The sequence below is a fragment of the Callorhinus ursinus genome, unplaced genomic scaffold, assembly GCF_003265705.2.
Source record: "Callorhinus ursinus isolate GAN/ISIS: 27379988/994484 unplaced genomic scaffold, GSC_fseal_2.0 scaffold4, whole genome shotgun sequence".
In the NCBI taxonomy this organism is placed as follows: Eukaryota; Metazoa; Chordata; class Mammalia; order Carnivora; family Otariidae; genus Callorhinus; species Callorhinus ursinus.
Window position 1 is genome coordinate 19799655 of NW_027397066.1, and position 16857 is coordinate 19816511.

Consider the following 16857-nt stretch of genomic DNA (forward strand, 5'->3'; position numbering starts at 1 on the left):
GAGCCAGAGGAGGGTGGAGACAGAGGAGGAGGGGGCCAGGCCACTGCACACCCGGGGACGGGGCCTCCTGACCCTCCCTCAGTCAGCCCAATGGCCTGCCTCCCTGGCCGTGACCACTCCCGTGGGCTGGCTTCCCTGCGCGCCCACAAACAGCCCAGCAGCAGGAGTCCACCCGCATTCCTGTGAACGCTGGGCGCTGCTCCCTACTTCTCAGGAGGAAAGCTCTCTTGGAAGAGCTGGAAAGGTGAGTGCCAAGTTCAGGTTCATTTCCTTCTTCTCAGGGGGTTTTTATGAGTTTGGAACTGGGGCGGGGCATGTGGCCTCTGCTTGGAAAAGCGCTTGATCGTCTTTTTGAGAGGGACCCGTTGAGGGACAGAACCTGCCTGCTCTGAAGGGGGTGAGTGAGGAGGGGCGAGGGGGGAAGCCTCAGGGGAGAAAGGAACTGTTGTCCTTTGTACCTGTGAAGGCCCGAGGTGGACTTTAGGGTTAGAAAAGAGAAACCTGGAGGGAGGAAGGCCACCTCTCTGAGTGTTGCATGCCTCGGGGGCTGGGACCTCCTAGGGCAGAGCCACCTGCTTAGGGGAGGGCCTGGCTGGCTCAGGCTCACCTCCAGGGCTCCTTCTAGGAATGGGCCCAGGACCTGGGACATCGGGAAGGTGTCAGAAGGGTCACCGTCTTCCCAGATCCAGACCCAGGAAGGAGGCACAGGGCTTGTGGCTTGCTTTGTCCTCTTCTCCGATAACCTGTCTTCCCTTTCAGACCAGGCACATAGCCCCCCGGAACCACGTGGTCATTCACAGCTCAATCTCAGGGGCGGCGGGGGGCGGGGGGCAGTGTGCATGTATGAGATGGGTGAGTCTGATGCGGACTGGCCTCAGGAGGCAGAAGTCAAGGTTTAGAACCACGGAGTCAGGGCTTACCTGGGGTTGCAGAAGAATTTTTTTCTTTTAAGAGAAAAGAATCTGCTTAGACTGTTAAGTATGACCCAAGCATTCTTGAAAAAGAAAGTTTCATCGACACACCCCAAACAATCTGTTTTTGCGGAAGAGCTTTCTAACTGGCAGAGCCCTCCCGAGGGGCAAGACTGCTGGCAGGGGTGGGGGAGGCGATGGATGATGGAGAGCTGGAGGCTGAGGCCTGGGATGGTCCCCCACTCCCGAACCAGCTCCCCGGGGCTCTAGTGTGGACGCCCCTACCAGGCCATGCCTGAGGCGGTGGTACCCTTGACATCACTTTCTGGGCTTCTCCTACCTTCCTGCCACTCCTTCTTGGAGCCTTTCCTGGGCACCTCCTTCTCCCACGGCTTCAGTAGCATCTCTCAACTGATCAGCCTGGAACTTCTATCAGCGTTTCCCTCTGGTCGCTAAGAGCTGCCAGATACCTACCAGGCTTTGTGCTGTGTGAGCCTTCAGCTGTTCAGTGTGCTTGGACCACACACTTTTAAATCTTGCCGTCAGCGGCTTATCGAGTATGTAACCTTGGGCAAGACGCTCGCTTCCCCTGGCCTCGGTTTCCTGCTCTTTGGCAGGGGGATAACAGTAACACCTACCCCACAGGCTTCAGGTGAGGCTTCTATGACTCGACAGAGACAAAGTGCTTTTAACAGAGCCTGTAGGTGTGTTCGGTAAGTGTTAGCCCTTCACACTGTCTCTCTGAAGCCTCACGGCAAGCCTCAAAGGTACGTATAATTATCCCTATTTGCAGATAAAAAAACAAAACAAAAACAAAAACAAAACCAAAGCTCAGCAAAGAGGTGGAGCCCAACTAGCTTTTAGTCCAGCAGTTTCTCTGGTACTCCGCACTACCAGTGAGTCCAGAATCCACTCTTTTCATCGCCATACTAGATTGCCTTTCCATAATGGTTACAGAAGGAATAAATACCCCACCCTGGAATTTGCTTTTCAAGTGGCACCTGCCTTTGAAAGCGCAGCTGACCGGCAACCCGGTTCTGTGGAGAAAGCACTGGTCCGTGAGGACAGACTTAAAACTATGAAGACAGCCTGCCATATAATATCTCACTGACTCTTCACCGTGCTCCTTGGTGACATTACCTTATTTTGCAGGTAGCTGAGATAGAGTCAGTCACTTCCCCACAATATCGCGATTAGCATACGTCAGGATTGGGATCTGATCCTGTGTCTGACTCTAAAACCCTGGCTGAGTCCCCGAGTCTTTGATGGAGCTTAAAAAAAAACAGTAATTCATGCCCACTGAATCAGAATCCCTTGGGCGAGGCTTGGGCACGTGACTTTTAAGAGCCAAAGTCCAATGTGCAGTCAACACTCAAAAGTCCTTGCAGCGACACTGCCTCTCCCAAGTGCCAGACCCATGTTTCCAAATGGCTACCGAACACCTGACCTGGGCACTGACCAGCCTCTCACCCCAGTGGGCTCAGGCTGAACAAACCCTCTCTCCCGACTTCTCAGGGCCTCTTACCACCATGCATCCGCCTGTCTCCCCTGCTGGGCTCCCACATCCTCTCCGTCCTCGCTGTAAGCACTCTTCAAGATGTCTCCCAAATCCATGGCCCCTCCACCTTTGCTGCCTCCATCTTGGTGAAGGCCTTCATCAGTTCCAGTTTGGGTTGAGGCAACCAGGCAACTCATCTACTTCTGGATGTCTCCATTCTTCCTTTTCTGTGTCTCTGTCTCTTGCTGGGCTATCCCCACTCCTTCTCGCCTGTTCCCTCCATCCCCAAAGGCCAGCCCATATCCTTTCTCTGACCAGGTTAATGAACTAGAAACTATCTCATCACCGTCTGCTTTAAAATTTCCACCAGCTCTAGACCCCCCCACCCTGCAGCTCAATATTCACAGTCCCTAGCACAGCAAACCCAGGCCCTCAGCCCCTGGCTCTAAGTTCCCTCCTCCCTGGCCACACAGGCCATGTTGCAGCCACACAAATACTCCCCCTATCCCTTAAACATACCATACCCTGTCACGGGCTGTGAACATGCACCTTGCGCCTCCTGCCTGAAACGGGCTTCCAGCCTGGCTCAGCTCAAAAACTGCTTGCTTTGTGACACCATGTTCAAATGTCATCTCCTCTGGGAAGCTTTCCTGGAGATCCCCTTGGGGGTGGGTACTCCTTCCTCTGTCCTTCCCAAGTACGAGACTCCTCCATCTTCAATCACAGGATGGCGTTAGAATGATCTGATGACATGTCTGTCCCTCAGTGAACTCCTCAATCAACAATCACGTATAAAATGTCGCCGACAGCCAGGTGGGGGCCCAGGTGCTGGGGATGATGAGTAAAACCGAGTTTCTGGCTTCGAGTTTATTGTGCACGGCAGAGAAGAGGGGATAGGGCACTTCAGAGAGAGGGCACCGCTCATGCAAAGACCAAGAAGGCAGGGGCAGCTAGTCTTAGTATGTCTGTAACGAAGGATGCTTGGCCAGAGTGGCAGGGGATGCGGTGGGGTAATCAGGGGAAGCAAGAGGTCTGGAAGAGCCATCCTCACGCGTCCTGAGATGCTCCCCCGATTGCCCCAAGACTCCATCCACGTGATGGAGACAGGACTGGAGAGGGCCATGATCACATTGCTGGCTCAAAAAGATCCCCATGAGTTGCCTGAGATTGTGCCAAATCCATCCTTACACCCTCAGCACCTCACGCAGGTCCTGGAGGACAGCAGGCCCACAGACGCAGGGGAGAAGGCAGGAATGCCCACCCGGCAAGGAAGCGCCCCCCCCCCCCCGGGGCGGGGGGGGGGGGGGGGGGCCCCGGGCCGCCCCGGGCCGGGGGCCAAGGGCCCCCCCCGCCCCCCCCCGGGGGGGGGGGGGGTGCCCGCAGGTGCCCGACTCCGGCCATGCTGGCTCCGGCGCTGCTGTGTGCCTGCCTGCTGCTGGCGGCCCCCGCCTCGCGCGCCTGGCCCCGTACCGACCCGGAGGAGCCCGGCTCCAGCACGGCGGCGCAGATCCGCGACATGCACGAGAAAGTGACGGCCATCTGGCAGGAGCTGACGCAGCGGCGGGCGGCGGCCGAAGGCGGCCCGGACGCCGCGCTCCACGCCGCCTGCCGGGTGCAGCCGTCCGCCACGCTGGACGCCGCGCAGCCCCGGGTGAGCGGCCTTGTGCTCTTCCGGCAGCTGGCTCCCGGCGCCCGGCTCGAGGCCTTCTTCGACCTGGAGGGCTTCCCGGCCGAGGCCAACAGCTCCAGCCGCGCCATCCACGTGCACCAGTTCGGGGACCTGAGCCAGGGCTGCGAGTCCACGGGCGCGCACTACAACCCGCTGGCCGTGCCGCACCCGCAGCACCCGGGCGACTTCGGCAACTTCGCCGTGCGCGACGGCCGCCTCTTCAAGCACCGCGGCGGCCTGGCCGCCTCGCTCGCCGGCCCGCACTCGATCGTGGGCCGCGCCGTGGTGGTGCACGCGGGCGAGGACGACCTGGGCCGCGGCAGCAACCCCGCCAGCGTGGAGAACGGCAACGCGGGCCGCCGGCTCGCCTGCTGCGTGGTGGGCGTGAGCGGCCCGCTGCCCTGGGCGCGCCTGGCGCAGGAGCACGCGGAGCGCAGGAAGCGGCGGCGGGAGAGCGACTGCAAGGCCGCCTGAGCGCGCACCCCGCTTCCCTGCGGGCCCCGACGCCCTTCCCTTCCGCGCGCGCCCGAGACCTGCCCCCTGCCTGCCTCGAGTCTCTCCCTCTGCTCCCAGAGAGACCGCCCCCGCCCCGGGGTCCCAGTGCTGCCATGGCTGAGGTCTCCCCCAAAAGCCCCTCCACCCAGAGGCCTCCAACCACGTATGCTGAGACACGCCTCTGCCTCCAGAAGGCAGCCCCCGCCCTCTGAGACACTCATCCTGAGCTCTGAGGACCCCCGGAGGTATTGAAATACCCCATCTGCCCTCCCCAAACCTCTCCCGCCTCCCCCAGGTCCCTTTCCACCCTGACACCCTTACCCTCAGTCCAGGAGCCCTGAAACCCCTCTTTGCCCTAAGGCCTCAGCTCCTCCCACCCCGTAGATTCCTTCTGAGACCCCTCCTGAGGTTACCCAGAACCCTCGCCCGCCCAGCCACCTCTCCCGCACCCTGCCAGCTCAAGCAGCCTGCGGTCAGGCGCCCCTGCCCGGTGCCCTCAGCTGTCACTCGCCCACTGCCACCCGCAGAGAGCTGCCCCTTTGGGAGCTGTTTGGCAATCTTTGTGTTGCACATTAAAACTCAGCAATTCAGACTTGCATTTGGGGCCTTGGTTACTTATTTTGTCTGTCTGAGGCTCTGCTCCCAGGCTCAGCTAGTCTTTGGAAAGAGCAAAGATATTTCCCAAATCCCCACAGGATTTCTCCTTATCCTCTCTCTCCAAGTCTGCTGGCCACGGTATTCAGTGTCTGGTTGGCACGTCTTCTGTGTGGCTCCCAAGATGGCGGGCACCGGGATCACTCAGGAAAGAGAGAGAGAAAAAAAAAAAATGACGGCTTCCTGGGCTGGAATCCAAAGGGAAAGATGGACATCTATTTGCAACAAGCTTCCTGGTGATTCCCAGGCTGGAGCCACCGGCCTGGCACACGGCTCATGCCACCTCACTGGGCCTTGGGTCTCCTGGCATGGGCCTCTAAGTGCAGCCCGAGGTCCACTTCCCAGATGGCGGGGAGAGGGCCAGTGAAGCAGTCGAGCGGGCAGTTTACAGGGAGGTTGGCATTGCTGTCTGAAGTTGCTGGCCTTCTCCAAGACCCGGACAAGGACAATGTTCTTCTTCTTGACTTCTTGACACAAAGGCAGATGGAACCATGGAGCCCAGTGGCAGGCAGGCTGATTTTGATTAGGACTTGGATGTTCAGCCTCTCTTTTTGAAAAGCATAATCTTTACACACAGTAGATCAGAAAGTGCACCCACCTTTATTTATTTTATTGTTTAAAGGATGTTTATTTGTTTTAGCGTGCACGTGCGTGAGTAGGGGGAGGGGCAGAGGGTGAAGGAGAGAGGGAATCCCAAGCCGACGCCACACTGAGCGTGGAACCTGACGTGGGGCTCGATCCTAGGTCCCTGAGATCATGACCTGAGCTGAAATCAAGAGTTGGAAGCTTAACTGACTGAGCCATCCAGGTGCCCCATCCACCCTCGGTGATTGAATAAAAGCACTCCCAATAACTTTCTAACGTCCTTGGGGAGACCCACTCTAGCTGTAGCTTTTCCACCCTGGTTACTCAGAGGCAGCTTCCATTTCTCCCAGACTCTCAAGGCAGTGAGTCAAATGGAACCTTTGCCAGAAACCCATCCCCAGTGGTTATTTTTGCTTCTTACTCGGACTAACTTATTATTTAAAAATCTTTCCTTGAACCCAAGTGACACCCGGAGAGAGAGGTTTCTGCCTGGTGACTGCTCCACCAACTGGCTCTCACTGGTTTGAAGTATTAACTTGAACTGGGCAGATCAGCACTGAGAGGGAACTAGGAAACGGAGGCTTTAAATATCCTGATCTCAACAGATGTGTGTGCCTATCCCCACAGTTAAAAGTTGTGAAAACGAGGCAGGAATCACAGAGGACACACAGTGGAGGCATCAACACCCCATGGATGGATGCCCAGCACCCCATCTTCGACTCTGCTGCCCTGATTATAGGTTAATTCAGGATCATCAGGGGAGGTTTGGACTTATTTTGAGAAGGAAACTGGTGCTTCTCATCACTAACCTTCTGCTGTTGTCCATCCTGGCTATCACAAAATATCACAGACTGAGTGGCCTATAAACAACAGAAATTTGTTTCTCACAGCTCTAAAGACTGAAAGTTCAAGACCATGGCACCTGCATAGTCGGGTGAGAGCTCTCTTTGGGGTTCACAACTATTGACGTTCACTGTGTCCTCACATGGAGGAAGGGACTAGAGATCGCTCTGGAGCCTTTTCTGTAAGGCTCCCCCCATCATGACTTGGGGACCTCCCAAAGGTGTCACCTCTTGTTACCATCATCTTTTGGGGGTTAGGATTCCAATGTATGAATCTGGGGGGAACACATTCAGATAATAGCATCTTCTGTTCTTAGTTTCTCTTTTCACTACCCTTGGCCCCCCTCAAGACTAAAGAGATACCCTAGCAGACCCATTCCTTTTGCTTTCTGTTCATTAAAGGGAATTGGATTGATAAACTGTTTCGTGGGGCTCCAGAGACAAGAAACAGAGAAAGGAAATAATAGAAGGGTAAATTACAGTTCACTGTAAAGGCAAAGGAATGCATCTAGCAGGGTGGTTGACAGCTCACGCTCAAGTAGAAAGGCCTGTTTGGAACCCCAGCTCTGCCACATTTAAAGCTGTGTGACCTAAGTCACTTCACCTCTCTGGGCTTGGGTTTTCTCATCTGTAAAATAAGATCATCATATTGTTGTGAGGATTAAATCAAGTGTTATTTGTGACAGCTATATAGTGTAGCATGAAGACCTAAGTATCTAGCACATGTCTAATTAATAACAATGGCTAAGGTCAGAAAAATAGTTACCCACGAATGGATTCGACTACCTTGTAAGGTAATGGGGGTCCTGCAACTAGAAGGATTCAAGTAAAGGAAAAGTTGCTTCCACTTAGGTTTGTAAGAAAGTTTCTGCATCCATGAAGAAACTGACTGGGATGAACCTTGACCCCAGCTCTTGGGGGTGGTGGTGGTGGGGGGGCTTCTGAGACGAAGGAAGACAGGCAGGCATCTGGTTAGGGTTAGGGTTACAGGCAGGCATCTGGTTTTGGGCCCAGAACCTGATGTGTGCCACCAAACCCGCCCACTGGACCCCACTTGGCCCCTGGAGGCTATTTTTACTCCTCTCATCTTACAGATCTGTTTTGTTAATCTCCTTATATTTGCTGTTTTGACTTCCCAGTCAGCTTGCTAATCAGTTTGCCTGTTTGACTCACAGGGTTTGCATTTGTCACTGAGACTTAAACACACACTTGTTTTGATTTCTTTTTGTAAAATTAGAAGCGTTTGATGTAATGACTCTACCTAGACACAGCTGGTAAAGTGAGAATAATGCTCAAGTTTGCACAGTTTAAACACAATGTAGACAATAATTAGAAATGCTATCTTTAGATGTTTAGGATAAGCTTTTTCTCAGAATTGCAGTGAATTTTTTCCGAGTGGGGCTTTTCAGTGCGTATATATACAGAAATACTAAAAACGTAAGAAAATAGAGCAAATCAGTGAGTGCTTTGGTCAACTTGAAAGACGGCAGGAAATAAACCAACTGATTTTAGATCTGGCATTTTTGACTGAATGCATAAAATCTTTACATTCTCCATAATTTTCACCACTGCCATATGATCTAATAATTTTAGGTGACAGATTGCAACCGATAAGTTGATACAATACTCTAGAAGGAACACTCAGCCTCTATCGTTGGCCTGCAGCGAGGCTGGAGAGGGAAAATGGTGCAAATTAAAGATAATCATCTATATCAGGAAAATTACTGCATGTTTATTTCAGGTAACAAAAAAAAGATATAGTTATATTACATGATGATTGTAGAAACCAATAAACACAGGGTCTGCAAATGAATAGAGGTTACTTCTTTCTTTAAATTAAACTACAAGATAGCAGCTGGTTTGCTTTTTTTTTTTTTTAAAGCCAATTGTTTTAAATTTAATAGGCTATCACTGGCCTCGGCTAAGATCCAAAATATATTCCTCGGCTCACATAGATTCCAGAAAGTCGAACTTGTCAGTGTTGCACAAACTTTCCCTATTAAAAAAAAATCCCACTCAGTCGAGAGGTGATATGAAATGTAAGGCAGCACATCTGTATCTATCATTTTAAATTGCCTTCATGCTGTATCAACTTGTTTTGTTTTGTTTTTGTGAGCAATCATAATATCGAGAGACAGGTCCTTCTTATTTTTCCTGCTTCTCATTTCTAATTAGATTCACTACTGAGCTCTCTATTGCAGCTCTGATTTTCAAATTTTTCTCTGTTCAGAAAGACATCTGGAAAAAAAGGAATATATTAAAGTAGTGACTTAAGGGGAATATTTTGGCTTCTTGACATCCTAACTGAGCCGTGTCATGGTACCCTCAGTATTTACTAAGGAGGGAGATTTTTCCAAATGGAGGCTTCCAGAATGAAAGCAAAAGGCAGACAGAGAAGGTACTCAAAGAGAGGACTTTTTTTTTTTTTTTAAGATTTTGTTTATTATTTGAGAGAGAGACAGAGACGGAATGAGCAGGGGCAGAGGGAGAGGAAGAAGCAGACTCCGCGGAGCGGGGAGCCCGATGTGGGTCTCGATCCCAGGACCCCGGGGTCATGACCTGAGCCGAAGGCAGACGCTTAACAGACTGAGCCACCCGGGCGCCCCAAGAGAGAACTTTTGCAAAGAGAAATAGGATACCAAGCCATCCAAAGGGCTGCAGCAAAACGATGGAGTCAGGAGAGGCCCCATATTTTGGAGGAGCAGCAAACCAAGAGGGGTGAAGGCATGCTGTAATTTTAAAGAAACAAGGAAGATAACACCAATGAGCAGGTAGCTGGTCTTTGAAATTCCTTAAAGAAGAGGTTGAACCACATGGTGAGTAGGGGTGTAAATGCCCCAGTGGGACTAACACATCCAAAGAGTCACCCCAACAGGTGAATGACTGATGGCAGAACCCTTTTCTAGAATTCCCTGTTGTGATGGTGGTGTGTGTTGCGGATTGAGGGCACAAGAGGCACAATGCCGGGAAAATGCATGTAGTTTAAGATTGCCGAGTGGGCGGAGGCTCCAGCTGGGACTGAGCTGAATGCCACCAGGAGCCTCCTAGCTAGAGAGCCTTCTGGAATAGCTGTGTGAGGTGAAGAAGACCGGGGGGTGGGGGGGGGGGGGGGGGGGGGGGGGGGGGGGGGGCGGAAGCTGGGCAGAGGCGGCATGGAAAGAGGCGTTAGGGATGAGAAATGCCTGGTTGAAAAAAGCCAATCCATTTCTAGGGGCCTTAATTAAAAGAACGACACACGCTCATATGTAAAAATCCACACCTAAGGGCTCTCAGGTACAGAGCAGTCACAAGAAAGGCAGAATGTGCAAACAAGCTTTCATTAAGAGACCTGTCGGCTCTGTTTCATTTATCCAGACTGCTCTGCATTCTGCTGGCAACCGAGCCGGAAAAATAATGGAAGGACAGACACACTCGAAGAGGCAAACAAAGGTGGGAACGTCCCAGCTACAAAACAGAACAGATGATAAAGCAGCCAGGGGAGAGCGGAGATGAGATGACATTCTTCTTAACAAAAAACAGCCACCGCCCCGCCCCCCAGCTCCAGACTCATGAGTAACGCAATATTCTGGCTTTTTAAGGGAAGAAAATGAAACAAAATCAGATGTGGGGTTCAGAGACAATGCTGCTGGTGGCTTATTTAAATCTATTCTCAACTTTCCTCTACTGCTCGATTTTGTTTTGCTGTTCACCCTTTTAGAGTCTGCATGTCCAGGGACAGGCCCTCCCCAGTTCATTTGGTGATCCTGATGAGCCTGAGCCCTTCTCAGTTAATTCCATCTCCCTCGCTAGGGGTTGGTTTAGACATAGGCTTGTGATAATTCTGACCAATGAATTGTGACAAGTACTAGGTTTCTTGCTCTTATGCATGCACGTCCGCACATGCACACACACACACGCATGCACACACATGGGGAGAAACTTCCTTCTTGCCTCTGGACACAAATGTGAGAACAAGTGACTGATGCTGGAGCTGTGGCAGCCGTCTCGGCAGCTTGACGGTGTAGCTGACCCTGAGGCAGGCAGAGCAGAAAGATGGAAACCCAGATCCTTGATGACTTCTTGAATAAACCCGCCCCAGAATACCCTACTTCTGAAGTTCTCCTTATGCAATATAATTCATTTTCCTATCGTTCAAGTTTCTTAAAGTGTGTGAATCGTAGCGGAGCGTGCTCAGACTGATGCAAGGCTAGCTGGTGGAGCAGGGGAGAGAACGTTGTGCACTTCCACGAGGACTCTCAAAAAGACAAAAGACAGCCGTAAGTAATTGCTGAAACTCCCTTTAATGTCTGTGGAACAGAGGAGCCACGCGGGGCTGGAACAGCAGGGGAGGGACAGAGTCACATGTGTGTATGGGGCATTGTCAAGGTTACTCATGTGACAGGATCAGCTCATTGGCTCCAATTCCATCTAATAACACAAAACCCTCCCAGGCGGACTGCACACACCGTTTGGATTATCACTCCCTCCGACCTCCCCACCCTGAACCCCACACTCTCCGGGACTCACAGTAGTGTCCCTGCCCGTGATGGAATGTGGTGGCGTTTCTTATAAGCGCTGCTTTCCAGAAGGTGACGGAATGGGCCCTAAAGATGTGCACCTGGCCAACTGTGTGTCAAAACCAGAGCTTCTGTGGGGAGAGATTTTTCTTTTCATTATGATTGTATTAAAGCTGGCTGTGATTTCCTTTGGTGGCTCTGGCGGGCTATGCAATAGCGCTGAACATTTGCAGAGAGTTAAGGCCTAGTGCCGCAGGAAAATTATTTCCGTGGCTGCTGGCCTGTGCAGGCTCTGCAGCTGCAGAAGCCACCTCCCTGGAGAGGAAGTTGAGGGGGCGGGTGTGGGGAGCGGGGAGAGGCTGAAGCACAGTCACAGGATGAAGGGGGCATCAGGGCCTGACGGGCAAGGGGCACATGGTGTGTCCAGATCCCAGCTCCTGGGTCTAGGAGCAACAGTGCACCGACTTGGGCACGCCCCTCTTCCACTATTGGGGTGACCTCTGGTGAGTGGGAAGAAAGCAGCTGGAGGCCCACCTGGGCCCCAAACTTGACCTTCTTGCCTCCACTTCGCTGTCCTTCAGGGTGAGAGCACGCAAAATCTGACAGAGCTCCTCGTCCGTGAGCAGAGTAACGCCGGAGATGAAATAGGGCAGGGAGGCATTGGGGTGGGCTGGCCACCCCCGTGCGGGGTTCACACCTGGGATCATGCACCTGCTCTACCCACCTGGTAATTCGGATGAATTTTCACCTTTCCCACCTAGGGAGCCTCTCTTTTTTCCTGCAGGAGAGCCTCTCAAAGGAGTGACTCTGGTTCTCAGGGGTGTTTTGAGCTTTGGGATATGGTATCAGGCCTTTCTGGGGTCATGAACTGAGTTTCGCTCGAAAAAAGGTCTATCGTTTGATGGGCCTTCCATTTTCTGCAGCTCCAGATGTCACCCAGAAGAGCTAATTTTATCCCTAAGGAAAGAACCAGGAGGGTTGATGCCCCCTCCTTTCCCACCCTGGGTACTTGGTTCCACAGTCCCCTGAAACGGGCTGTAATGAAATTATTTTGCTTTCCTCTCTCTTTCCACTATCAGGCCACACGCCCTGCGTCTCGTCTCTAAGATCCCGGTACCCAGCAGCACAGGCGAAGCAGCCTTAATGGCCCGCAGGAGGAGTGAAGGGTTCAAGGTTTCCCTGGCAAGGGAAACTGGCTGGGCCCTAAGCAGCTCCCTGCCCCAACTGCTTATCTTGTCCCCAGCCCCAGCCCTCCATGGCCATAAACACCCTACAGGCAGCACGGGTGGAAGGCAGAAAACCAGCATTCCCAGGCTCTGGCTCTTATCTCAGAAACGAAAAACCAAAATACTGCTGGAGTCCCCTTCCCCCCTCTTCTCCCTCCCATCACTCCGGGTCAATTAATCCTTCAGAATTACAGGCTGGAAAGCTCAGCTCTAGCAGTCAGCAAACGGGTCTCCACAGGGGCTGGGGATTTCAAACCAGAAGCCCCACCTTCTGAGCCCGCTTAAGCCCCTCTCCACCTGCCAGTCGGTGGCATGACAGACAGTGCCGCGGGCAGGGTGCCAAGAACACCCACGCTGGGAGGTCCTCCCGGGCCCTGACACGATGGAGCGGCGCCACGAGCCCTCTGGACCCATTATGCTCAATTACACCTTTCTCTCCAGCCACCTAGCCATTACAAAGACGGGGACCTGATTAAAAACCCCATCCGTCTCAAGCTGTTCCCATAACTTTGATCAACAACATTAAATGCTAATAGAAAAACATCTTATCTCTAATAAAACCAACGCTGACAGAAAGACGGATGCCGAAAACCAGCCATATGGCAGACACGATTCTGTGCCCGGCCGTGTTCGCAGTAGCGTGTCTCCGGCAGAAAGAGATGACACGGGGAAGCTTGAGGACCCGCATTTAATAAATCAAACTGTGCTGGCATCATCAGAATATTCACAGTTTGCCACAGGACCTGGGTCTCTTCTCACTTGCAGATCTGGAAGTATGTTAGGAGAAAGGAGCTTCCCAGCGCTGTTCTGATGCTTAAGTCGTTACCGTCCCCTGCGCCTTAGACATGTCACCGTGCGGATCCCTTTCCCCTTCAGGTTTTCACGGCGCTCCCCGTGCCGCCACCCTCTGGGGTCTCCTTGCCGTCCTCCAGGGTGGAGGCTTCGGCTGCCAACTGGCTGGACTCAAAGGAGCCCGGGCAAGATTTGGGGGCCTCCCCCTTGGAGGCCAGGCCCGGCGGAGCTGTCCCCAGCTCATGCCTCCGAGCCTCCCCAGGACTCGCTCTCTGGACCTGTTCTGGTTCAGCCTCTGTCAGTCTCATTCTTTCCCCTCCAAGCCTGTCCGTTCCTGCCTCCTCAGACGCTACCCGCGGTGAGGGTTTGCGCTGGTTCCCGTGGTTCTGATTTGCCGCGGAGCGGACGGCGGGCCCTCTAGCGTCCTCCGGGCCTGTCAACGCCTCGGTGGCCGCCCGGCTTCCACCTCGTTCTGGCTTCTGGACCTCCCCTGAAACAGACCCGGGACAGCATTAGGCCTCTGGCGGGAGGTCAGCCCTCGCTCCCTCTCTCTTCCCAACCTCAGGCCCATGTCACCGGGGCTCGGAGGCGGAAAGTGCCGCTGCAGGGGATCACGGGACCCTCGTCAACAAAGAAAGCAGCCACCCTGGTGGCTGCCGTGTCATTCACGAAGGGAAAGGGAGCCTGCGGCCAAGGTCATCACCCATCCCTTCCAGGCGCCTGGTTGTCTCCTGCTTCCCGCTCTGTGCTTCCTCGTGCCCGTCAAGCATCTAAATTGAGGACGAAGGTTCTGTAGACTCTGCGGCTCAGGAAAGACCTGGGGCCTTCAGTCATGAAAAGGGGTGCTGGTGGCCTTCCAGGTGGGAAAGAGAAGAACAGCGTGGGAGGGATTTAGTGTCCCGCATCCTCCCACTCATTCTCCAGCAGCACCTCATTCTTCGATGCACACTGCTGACGTTTCCTCGGCTCCCCACCCCTCCTAACTAAATTGGTCTGCCCAAACCTCCTCTCTAAACATCATTTTCGAGTTCGACTGGAGGGGGATGGGAGAGAACGGGGTCCCGGGAGCGGGCGCCTAGCCTCATTTTCCTACTGATTCATTACTTGGTGATCAGGAGAACCTGTCTGGCCTCCTTTCCTCAGACACAAAACAAGGGGCAGGACTCTCTGATGTCCCTTCCAGACCTAAGCACCGGTGGCCCTGCAGGACAGAGACACGCTTGGGGAGCAACCTCCCAGCACCCAGTCCTGTGCATTCAACGCCAGACTCTGAGGTTCCCAGAAGCCAAGATGTTCTTAGCCCGCAAGCCAAACAGTGGTGACATGCATGGAAGCACCTCACGGGGCCAGGGGTCTGGGGGACACTTCCTGGTACCCCCAGTGGGACCAGAGTAGAGTCCCACTGCCATCAGGCTGGCATCAGACACATGTGGATTGCTTCAGGCTGACAGCTGGGACTTGGGGAAGTGGAGGGAGCACTCAGGACGATTTGAAGAAGCTGACCTGTTCCGACCATGCATTTTCCTGCTTTGGACTTTTTGTCAGAGCCTAGCTGCTTGTAGGATGTATTTTAATTCCTTTCACTTGGGTCTCTCACAGGGTCCTACCCGATCTGCTCCTGTTTCAGCCCGCAGCCTCATTTCCTGTGGTTCTCTCATGTCTGTGTGTCCCTCTATCCATTCTATGCTATCTTTCGGTCTCTGCAGGCACCTGTGGATTCTCCCTCTCTAAAGCTGAATCATAGCAGCTAACGCTTCTTAGGTGCTTTTCTGGGCTGGGCTCGGTGCTCAGCATTTTACACATTGATCTTATTCTAGAATGCAAGCGGGGGCCTCCCCTGACTTGTTCACAGTGCTTGGCACATTCTAAGCATTCAAGAATGTTTATAAAAAGTTCCTCACTCTCCTTTTTTCTTTTGATGGGAGCATAATGTACATAAAAGTGCGCTGACCGTTACGTCTACAGCTCACTGAATTTCACACCGTGGACACACCCATGGAACCAGCAGCCAGGATGAGAAGCAAAATAACCAACCCCCTATAGACACTTCCCAGTCTATCTGCTCCCCTGGGCCCCTTCCTAGTCACTTTTCTGCCAAGAGTGACCACTAGCCTACTTCAGACACCAAAGATGAGTTTTGCCTGGTCTTTGGTGTTCGTATACCAGAGTCGTATTGTATATGCTGGCTTGTGTCTGTACTGTTTTGTGTGGATAAGATTGATCCATGTTACAGTCTGTAGAGTGGGTTCATTTGAAGATGTCACAGCAGTCAACAAATATTTAAGTATGGAATGAAAACAGGCAATTCACAAGGAAATACAAATGGATGGCAAACATGAGAAACGATGACATCACTCTAACTAAAGATATCGAAATTGCAAAGAGATGCATTTTTTCATCTACCAGACTGGCAAATATGAAAAGGTTTGATAAAGCTCAGGTTGGCTGAGGATGTGGGGAAACAGGTATAATCATACATTACTAAAGAGAATAAAAATGAGCAAAACTCTTTGACAGGGCATTTAGGCAATATCTATCACAATCCTAAATACATTTACCCTTTGACTCAGTATTTTCAGGATTAGGAATCTATCTATGGATATTAGTCCAAGTATTTCAAGATGTATGCACCTAGATGCTCAACTATGACATTGCTTTTTTAAAAAAGATTATTTATTTATTTGAGAGAGAGGGAGAGAGAGACTGCGTGAGTGGAAGGAGGTGCGGAGGGAGAGAATCTTCAAGCAGACTCCCCACTGAAGGAGGAGCTCCACATGGGGCTCAGTCTCACGACCCATGAGATCATGACCGGAGCCAAAACCAAGAGTCAGATGCTTAACTGACTAAGCCACCTAGGTGCCCCATGACATTGTTTTTTATAGCAGAAAACTGGACAGAACCTGAGTGCTCATCAACAGGGGATTCTGTATGTACTCGCTGTATATATTTTTTTGTGGCATACACTAAAACTTGTAATTTTCCTCTAGGGAGCAAGCTGAGGGTCAGGGCAGAAAACAAGGATGGAGGAAGGCTTTAAATTTAACTTTATACCTTTCTGTGTCATTTACATTTTCTTCTCTTTTTATTTATTTATTTTTTAAGTAGGCTCCATGCCAAGCATGGAGCCCAACTTGGGGCTTGAACTCAAGACCCTGAGATCAAGACCTGAGCCAAGGGTTGGACGTGTAACTACTGAGCCACACAGGTGCCCCCTCTGTGTCATTTACATTTTAAACACCTGCTTGTATTACTAGTTTAAAAAGGTAAGATATGCAACTTCCAAGATTTTGTCACCAATTACCATCTCGTCTTTCCTTTTCTGCACTAAATTGTAGACCTAAGAGCCTATATCCACTGCTTCCAGTTCCCAGTGCTGATTCACAACTCAGATCCTTCAGTCGGCCTTGTAGCCTCCCTACCCGTGAGCAAGCTCTTGTCACCACATCCGATGCCCCTTTCTCAGTCCCCTCCTGCCTCCTCTGTAGCATGTTTCTTTCTTTCTTTTTTTTTTTTTTAAGATTTTTTTTTTTTGACACACAGAGAGAGAGAGAGAGAGCACAAGCAGGGGGAGTGGCAGGGAGAGGGAGAGGGAGAAGCAGGCTCCTCGCAGAGCAGGGAGCCCGATGCGGGGCTCGATCCCAGGACCCTGGGATCATGACCTGAGCCGAAGGCAGACGCCTAACCAACTG

General features: G+C 52.3%; 2 protein-coding genes and 1 long non-coding RNA gene across 5 annotated transcripts in view; 2 read left to right on the plus strand and 1 right to left on the minus strand.

The window, feature by feature from the left end:
• The first annotated feature begins 33 nt into the window (after window positions 1-33).
• On the plus strand, window positions 34-6351 carry SOD3 (superoxide dismutase 3). The gene is made up of 2 exons (XM_025887799.2): window positions 34-244; window positions 3793-6351. The coding sequence occupies exon 2, from the start codon at window positions 3809-3811 to the stop codon at window positions 4550-4552; it is 744 nt and encodes a 247-aa protein (XP_025743584.1). The 5' UTR covers window positions 34-244; window positions 3793-3808; the 3' UTR covers window positions 4553-6351.
• Window positions 6352-7504: 1153 nt separating this feature from the next.
• Window positions 7505-12366, plus strand: LOC141372579 (uncharacterized). 2 transcript variants are annotated; one of them, XR_012377864.1, is made up of 4 exons: window positions 7505-9470; window positions 10009-10083; window positions 10791-10910; window positions 12230-12366. It is a non-coding gene; the product is annotated as an uncharacterized lncRNA (long non-coding RNA). The 2 variants fall into 2 exon arrangements; XR_012377863.1 differs by lacking the exon at window positions 7505-9470 and having other exon boundaries at window positions 9774-10083.
• A 60-nt stretch (window positions 12367-12426) lies between these two features.
• Window positions 12427-16857, minus strand: part of CCDC149 (coiled-coil domain containing 149) — a 100152-nt gene continuing 95721 nt past the window's right edge. For both annotated transcript variants that reach the window (XM_073891490.1, XM_025887795.2), the window contains one exon: window positions 12427-13658. In XM_073891490.1, the coding sequence (XP_073747591.1) occupies window positions 13249-13658 (410 nt within the window). In that variant the 3' untranslated portion in view covers window positions 12427-13248. The remainder of the gene's footprint in view (window positions 13659-16857) is intronic.